At 41.7% G+C, this 8,016-nt stretch overlaps 1 protein-coding gene across 1 annotated transcript; it reads left to right on the top strand.

Moving 5' to 3' along the window:
- The first annotated feature begins 4,208 nt into the window (after nt 1–4,208).
- mylpfa (myosin light chain, phosphorylatable, fast skeletal muscle a) lies at nt 4,209–8,016 on the top strand. The gene is made up of 7 exons (XM_058654453.1): nt 4,209–4,317; nt 4,939–5,037; nt 6,204–6,279; nt 6,366–6,470; nt 6,845–6,923; nt 7,021–7,069; nt 7,154–8,016. The coding sequence occupies exons 1-7, from the start codon at nt 4,315–4,317 to the stop codon at nt 7,253–7,255; spliced, it is 513 nt and encodes a 170-aa protein (XP_058510436.1). The 5' UTR covers nt 4,209–4,314; the 3' UTR covers nt 7,256–8,016.

The following is an 8,016-nucleotide window of genomic DNA, read 5'->3' as shown; positions in this document are numbered from 1 at the left end:
TAAAAGGGTTTTGTGAAGAAGAGCAATATAACATTTTCATTGCATTAAAGAATAAATAAATTGGTCTGCTGAGTCTGTTTTGCACCGAGGAAGTTAAACAGTAGATGGTGCTCTAGACTCACTGTGCTGAAAGTAGAGTGCGCTTCAATCCTGACATACTGTAATTGATTTAAAGACAACTCTGTGATACATAAAAAAAGGCACACAAAAAAACAAAAAAAGATGCCTGAACTTTAAATCAGGAGCAAACATATCATTTTAATCATCTATCAATTGATTAACATTTTCTTTATATAACCAATTTGACCACAACAAGCAGCCTTAATGAGTAGATGACTAAAATAAATCAAACATTTTCTTAAGGTGGGTTTAAAAAACAAAACAAAAAGCAAAAACAAAAATGTAATCCCCATAATCTGACACGTATGCCAGTCTTCAATCAGACCCTGGTAATGAACTCTTTGTTTTTGGTCCACACTCAAAAAACACACACAATGCTGAAGTCACTGATTGGTAAATAAAGGAGGTGTGAAGCCATTTGCTGCTTGACTTCTGGAGAAACAGACAGAGCAAACTGAAATATCGAGAGACTGTGATGTGCTTGTGACTACTTTCATCGTCCATCGTCATGTGGGAGCTGAAGTCAATCAACAAATGCCCCAGGCCAGGAGGGTTCTCAGGGCATGTTCAATCCCACCAAAGAATTACCTAAAACTCACTGAAAAAAAACCTCAACTTAAATTACTTTGTGACAACTGTGATGACACAGTCCTGAATGGACTCAAATAACCAAACAAAGCAAACCTGAGGTCAGTGTCACCATCAGGTGATCAAACCCACCAGAGTGTCACGTTACAAACGGCAAAGGTCACACTGTGGAGCTTGTCCACATTCCACGACCTACAGACAGACATTCTGCTTATGTAAAAAGTGATCGATGGCTTCAGACGAGTGTGGCAGCAGGTGTCGCGTTACAGCGGCGGCCCCTGCAATGTACACACACATCTGTATGGGGAACACTTCCTCTGAACAGCAGTGGGTCATAAAAACCAGAGAAGCGCAGACGATTCCTTCAGGAATCACACGTGACTCATGACAAGAACATATAAATTACAGTAATCTGTCAAAAGTGCACATTCTTTTTCACACTCACCAATTACCCGGAACAAGAGAGTGTAAAGTAAGCACAAAGGGCTGAATCTGTTCAATAAAACAAATTGTAAAAAATTGTTAAATTGTTGTAAGAGATGTATGTTTTTAATTTTCCTTTATGAAAGAATGTATACAAATAAATTCATTGCAAAAGAGAAAAATGACAGCACACACACTAAACACACAAACACCATTATACGCACACCTTTCAACACACACTTAGTGCCAACATATGCCTTTTAATACAGTGTATTGTAGATTAATATGTGGGTTATCAGTTTCTGAACAGGGGAGATGTTGTAAACTATAGTCAAGAGTGAACTATAACTGAAGAAATCACACACATTCAAAGACTTTGAAGTCACATTTACCGCGGGAGAGTGTGTCAATGACATCTTGAGAGTGGTATGAGGTGGTGTCACTATTTAATCTGTTATGGAAACACAAAGAGTTCCACTCATGTGCCAAAGTGCAGCTACTTCCAGCCACTGCTAATGTCTTACAACAGTTGTAGTTGTCAAAATGAGAGACAAACTCCTCAGCCTGACACCTAATGTGTATGTATTTTACATTTAATAAATGTGTTGTAAATTATTTGACCTAAAATCCCCAAAACTGCCATAAATTGTTTCCACAGGAAGTAGCAGCACTTCACAACAAGATGGGTTTTCCTGTAAGGATTCAGGACGAATATATATATAGAGATATATATAGATATATCTATATAGATCTCTCTCTCTCTCTCTCTCTCTTTCTCTCTCTCTCCATATATATGTATATAATATATATATTTTAACTTTTCACAGACGTTTACTTCAATTAGACAGATATCGTGACGTATCGTACAATCTATATTTATGTGTCTATGGTAAAAAAATGACAGCCACAACAAGGTGGTGAACTATAGTGAACAGGGGTCAAGGGTCAACAGGGCCGACAGCTTTGGTCCAGAACATCCCTCTGTCTGAAACGAGTTACCGCTGCGGTGGAAACCAGTGAAGCGCGGGAGACGTTACTCATCGGCAGAAGGGATCAGTGGAAACACAAACAATCAAAAATAAATTCAATCCAATTGAAAAGCTTAACAAAGTTGTTGCTCATGAATTGAAAACAGATTATGTGTCTGAGGTAAATTTGGACATAAAACCTGACAAAACAAACGAAGGAAAGCATTTTGCTCGCAGGGCTTTGGCACCGTGGCAGACTGTCAAGTTTATTTAGCTATTTTGGTGACTCTCAGCTGTCCCTTTTATGTTCTCCTAGGAATGTCTGCTGCCATCACTCTGTCCAGTAATCCCAGTTTGTTTTCGGGGGTGGGGGTGGTGGGGGTTGAAAGGGTAGACAGTGTGTGAGAGGAGCCCGGGGCAGACAGGTGGGAAAGTGTTCATGGTGAAGCGTAGTTGTAGTGGTGAGAAAGCAGGAGAGAAGCCAAAGGTTAATGGTGCTTTCACTTGTCTGACACGTCGTCAATCGTTTAACGCTGAAAAAAACAAAAACTAATTAGGAGAAAATAAATGTTACTTAATGTTCAGCTGCTTGAATTAAAAAAAACCGAAACAACAACACACGTTTCCTTCAGGCACACTTTTCAAAGACCACGACCCTTTGCTTACATCAGGAAACACACTTTTAATGTAGGTCATTAACATTAATAATCAGCTTTACTCCATTTGAAGTAATATATATATATATATATATGTGTCAGTTTATATTTAGACTGTACATAGACTTGCATGCCTGTTATGTTTCTATCTTGTAACATATTCTGGAGCTGCTGAACTGTGAATTTCTCTGTGAGATGAATAAAGTATCTATCTATCTATCTATCTATTTAATAATACATTTGCACTAGTATCATCTGTAGGAGATTTTATCTTGAAATGTGGTGTTTTGACATCGACCTGGGGTTTGTTTCAATAAACAAAATCAAGTGTATCTTATTCTGTGTATCTTTTGTATCTATTTTATTGCTTACTGTCGTAAGTTTTAAAAATGATGTGTAATGACATTGGCAGAGTTTGATTTACTTCCATTTATTTGATTTTATTACTCAACATAAGAAGAGAAAGTGCAAATACATCAAATGCAGATACTGGAAGTAAAAAAAAGACAAAGAAGTCATTATCATGGTAAAGATAAGCAGTTATGGTCATTTTAGTTAACACAGTACATTATACTTGGAAAAATAGTTAAAGGTGATTATTATTAATAGTTTCTATTGTAATGAATGATAATCACGTCCGTAAGCCTTCATTTGTAACCTCCACTTCACTGTGAGAGTGTATAAATCTGACATGAATACATGAAAAAACATAAATAACTGTGTTATTAATATAATGAAGCCCAATAAATATGTACTGTAAACATCAGGAAAGACAGGACAGGGAGTGTGTGTTTATGTTGAATGAACGTGTGCATATTTTACGCACATTTATAATATATGTAATACGTATGTAGCACATTTTGATTAATCCAAGGAAGGAGCCAGGCGTGTGATGTTATATCCGTCACGTTCCCCTCTCCCCACGTTAGCTTGAATGATTCCATGGGAAAATCCCAAATTTGAAATGAGCATCATTGATTTGTCACAACTAAAATAAGCCCGAGCTGTGCACATACAGGGTAAAAGCTGCATCAGTTGCTGAGCATATAGAATGGCCGTATCCCAGTCCGTAATATCGCAATGGACATCACAAACCAAAAATAAAGTCACTGCAGCTCTCTGCGGGGCAGATGTAGGTGGACAGAAGGAGGGTGGAGAGCCACTGTCCAGCGGTCCAACAAGCATCTATGTCCCGAATGTCCTTATTAGTCCACGTGGGACAGCGAACTTGTGGCATGGGTCCCTCAGCTATCAGGTTTACTTAATTCCAAGACTCCTGAGTCTATTTCTGATCTCCTGTAAGGTGATACACCATCCCGCCATTCTGTCTCATCCACTTTTGCCATCAGTTCATCCTTGACCACCCTCTCCTCGCTCTCTCTCTCCCCCCACCACCCTCCCTTCTCTCTCCTTTTCATCCCAATCCAAACTTGAGGCTGTGGCTAAAGTTAGATTGGCCTGTGCAGGAGTATATAAACCCCCCGGGATGAACGAATAACGCGGCTTCACACTGTCTTGTCTTTCTTGATCAACCGAACCACCACTCATACCGTCTCGAGATGGTGAGTACCAGGGTTCCCACATCTCTGCACGCTTCTGTTGGAAATATCTTCAGGGGGGATCAAAGCCAAAAGCCTTTGGATTAACTCATCGCTTTTTTGATGCTAAATTAATAAGTAACATAAACCGTATGGGCATTTTCTCAGATTTCTCTTTTTGGGATTATTTTTTGTTTGTTGGTGCAGCTCTTGGCGATGCAGTTGGGATAAGGATACTTGGGGTTCTCATGTTGTGGTTTTACAAAAAAAATATGTGTTTTAAAGTTTGAATTTGCGATTTCATAAAAAAAAAAAGGGAAGAAAAGAGATTAAAAAAACTCATGAACTGGTAGTTGGATCATGAGAGGTTCACAAGATAAATCTGAGTTGTCCTGAATTGATTGATTGGACGGTTTTAAGAAAGACATTTCTGTTTCTTAAATTTAATGTTCATTTTTATGTAAAACATTTTTCTCTGATCGTTGGTTTAGTTTTACCTTTTAACATGAATTATAATGACTCTTTGTGGTGGATAACTGCAAGTAGACTGTAGACTGTGCAGCACTCACAAGCATCACAGAGGTTGTTTTTTTCTACGAAAACTGCTGAAAATTTCATCCACATATGTTGACGTGTTTCTTCTAGGCACCAAAGAAGGCCAAGAGGAGGCAGGCAGCAGGAGATGGTGGCTCCTCCAATGTGTTCTCCATGTTTGAGCAGAGCCAGATTCAGGAGTACAAGGAGGTGAGGTTTTTATACTCCTAATCACTGTAGGAAGCGCTTCTCTCTACTGTATGATCGCATTCGTCACTCGTGGCAGCCTCAGCTCTGGTCACACATCTGTGACACGTCCTGTTATACTTAGATAAAGATCCTTCATTGATTCATTTCTCTGAGACGGTGACCAAATTTAGAATCTGGTAAAGCAGCTCTCGGATACATTTTCACCACAGTAGCTATTTTGCTCCCCCCCCCCACTCCCTGTTCTCCCCCCTGCTTCTGCCATGACAATTTAATAAGAATGAGAATGTCATTAGGAGGAGTTCTGAAAATGTCTGACACCATCTCAAGCTTGTCGCATATTCTTCACCTCTGACCTCCTCTCCCAGCATCCCCCCCACCCCCCCTGCTGTCATCACCTCTCCTCCTAAAATGTCTTCACTGAAGACTGAAGGCCAAGTAGAACAACGTGACCATGTCACGACAGACAGAATATAATGTAAATAAAGAAAAACACAATTCGTTTTTCTTTCCCACTTAAGCGCAGAATCAAAGAGCAGGGGCAAGTGTGAAAACGAGGGTGTAAAGGTCGTGCGCTGGAGTTCAGCGAGGTGTCAGGAAGATGAGATTTAATCCGGACGTGCTGTCAAGAGATTTGGATAATGATGATGGCGCCTGTGTTTTCACTGCGTTGTCAAGGGAAATGTGCTGCGAATAGAGGAAACATTCCTCCCGTGTTAAGCGATACAGGCTTCTTGAGTGCCACTTAGGGAATGTGTGGCACAATAATGCGGGTGATCTTAGCACGCTGCACAGATGGAAAAACAGCAGCCGTTGGGGGTCGTGTGGTTGTCTGTCAGAGCAAAGGAAGCTTGTGACGGGCGTGTAGAGAAGGGTAGACGACTGAGTTCAAGTCCAAGTGGATATCTTGAGTTTCACAGACACAAGTAGCAGAGGGTGGGTAGATCTCACAGCTGCTCCCTAATCATACGTTCCTAAATTAACATGTAAGAAAAGACCGAAGGGGGCGAGTGAGAAGGGGTGGGGGTCACCTCCAGCAACCCCACCAGTAACCCTTCCCCGAAAGCCACTGCATTATCCTCTTACAATATTAATAATCTCCGGCTGTCTCCATTAATGGAGGACTTCCTTCACGTCATAAACCCAGGAAACTCCTCTCTTTCCTCCAGGCGTTCACAATCATCGACCAGAACAGAGATGGTATCATCAGCAAAGACGACCTGAGGGACGTGCTGGCCTCAATGGGTGAGTCCCGGTGCGAGCAAGTCTCACGTACGCCACGACAGTGTGTTTCATGGTCTTAATCCCGAGCCAATGTCTCTGTCGTGCAGGCCAGTTGAACGTGAAGAATGAGGAGCTGGAGGCCATGATCAAGGAGGCCAGCGGCCCCATCAACTTCACCGTCTTCCTCACCATGTTCGGCGAGAAGCTGAAGGGTGAGCTTGACACACAGAACACTTATAGTCTGCTTATACACCGTGAAGTACTTGACACACAGCTGCACCTAAAAATGTGAATCCATAACCATACATTTACAGTTGATCTGTGTTTATTTGGTTGTGGTATTTCTTCTTAAACTTAAAGGTCAAGTGTGTGAGAATTAGTGACATCTAATGGTGAGATGGAGACCAACACCTTTGCGTTTCATTCTTCTTTGTTGTTCGCGTAGTAAACTTTAAAATGACTATTGTTGCTACAAAACCACACTTATATACACTTATACAAATAAACGTACAGCCTGCATTTCAGCCAATAAACCTCCCTAAATGTTCCACACTGGACCCGCGTTAAAGTGTTAAACTGTCCTCAGGTGCTGACCCCGAGGACGTTATCCTTAGCTCCTTCAAGGTCCTGGACCCCGCAGGTACCGGAAGCATCAAGAAGGAATTGTGAGTCTACTTTGTTTTCTATTCTTCCCTTTAAAAAGACACTCCCATGCAACACGTGTCCTAACAGGACTAAACTGTTCCTGCCTCTCTCTTCCAGCCTCGAGGAGCTCCTGACCACTCAGTGTGACAGGTTCACCAAGGAGGAGGTAAAATCAGCCACCTGTTGCAAACTGACTGATGGATTGTGCAACCTCGTGCCACCATGCTGACTTTTTTTTTTCCTCCCTTAGATTAAGAACATGTGGGCCGCCTTCCCCCCAGATGTTGCTGGCAACGTAGACTACAAGAACATCTGCTATGTCATCACACACGGAGAGGAGAAGGAGGAGTAAAGAGAAAGCGAGACGACAAGAAAGACAGCAATCCCTTTGCTATTCTGCCTTCCCTGCCCTTTTCTTTACTCCTCTTCCTCCCTGCTCACCTTCTGTGTTAACCCATGTGCTCAACCACTCATGTTCAAACCAAAGACTTGTCACAAGGACACGTGAGAGGGCTGACGTCCATGGTGGTGTCTCTGTGTGCTTATGGGGAATAGGGATGATTTTCAATAAAAATACCTTATAAAAATCATTTCCATCCACAAGCTTTTCTCATAAACACCTCTCCTTTCCTTGCGAACCATCTTCGGTCGTCTCACCTCTACATCTCTTTCTGCCCCAACGCTTCAGCCTCTGAGGTGTTTGTGTGCTTCCCTCAGTATCTGGGAGGAAGACGGGTGTTGCTACTGCGAGGTGGTGGTGCACAGAAAGACAAGGACTTCATTCCAAATTTAGAAGATGTCCTGTTGTTTGGGGTGGAGGGGGGGGGGTGAGAGGAGGAGGAAGTGTGTTGGCAGGTTAGAGAGGGAAAAGTTGCCTCACTTAAAGTGACGGCAACTTTTGTTTTGCTTTTTCTTTGAAAGAAACAACTGGAGGAGTGGAGAGAAAGGGCCGAAAGAAAACATTCAAGTCTTCGATCTCTTTCTCCCCACTCCTTCCTGCAGCCATGAAATCACCTTCTTTTTTCCATAAGCTGTCTCAACCTCAGTGACTGGACTTTCCTCTGTAACGAATAAAAGGGAAACACTGTGAATAAAATCTCTTTTTGTACCATA

Source organism: Solea solea, chromosome 16 (assembly GCF_958295425.1).
Source record: "Solea solea chromosome 16, fSolSol10.1, whole genome shotgun sequence".
Taxonomy (NCBI): domain Eukaryota; kingdom Metazoa; phylum Chordata; class Actinopteri; order Pleuronectiformes; family Soleidae; genus Solea; species Solea solea.
This window is presented reverse-complemented; position numbering and strand designations above follow the sequence as displayed.

Excerpts from the sequence above, each read along its gene's own strand:
- mylpfa (XM_058654453.1), top strand. Across the intron at positions 6,471-6,844 it reads GTTCGGCGAGAAGCTGAAGG|GTGCTGACCCCGAGGACGTT; the intron begins GTGAGCTTGACA and ends AACTGTCCTCAG. Across the intron at positions 6,924-7,020 it reads GGAAGCATCAAGAAGGAATT|CCTCGAGGAGCTCCTGACCA; the intron begins GTGAGTCTACTT and ends TCTCTCTTCCAG.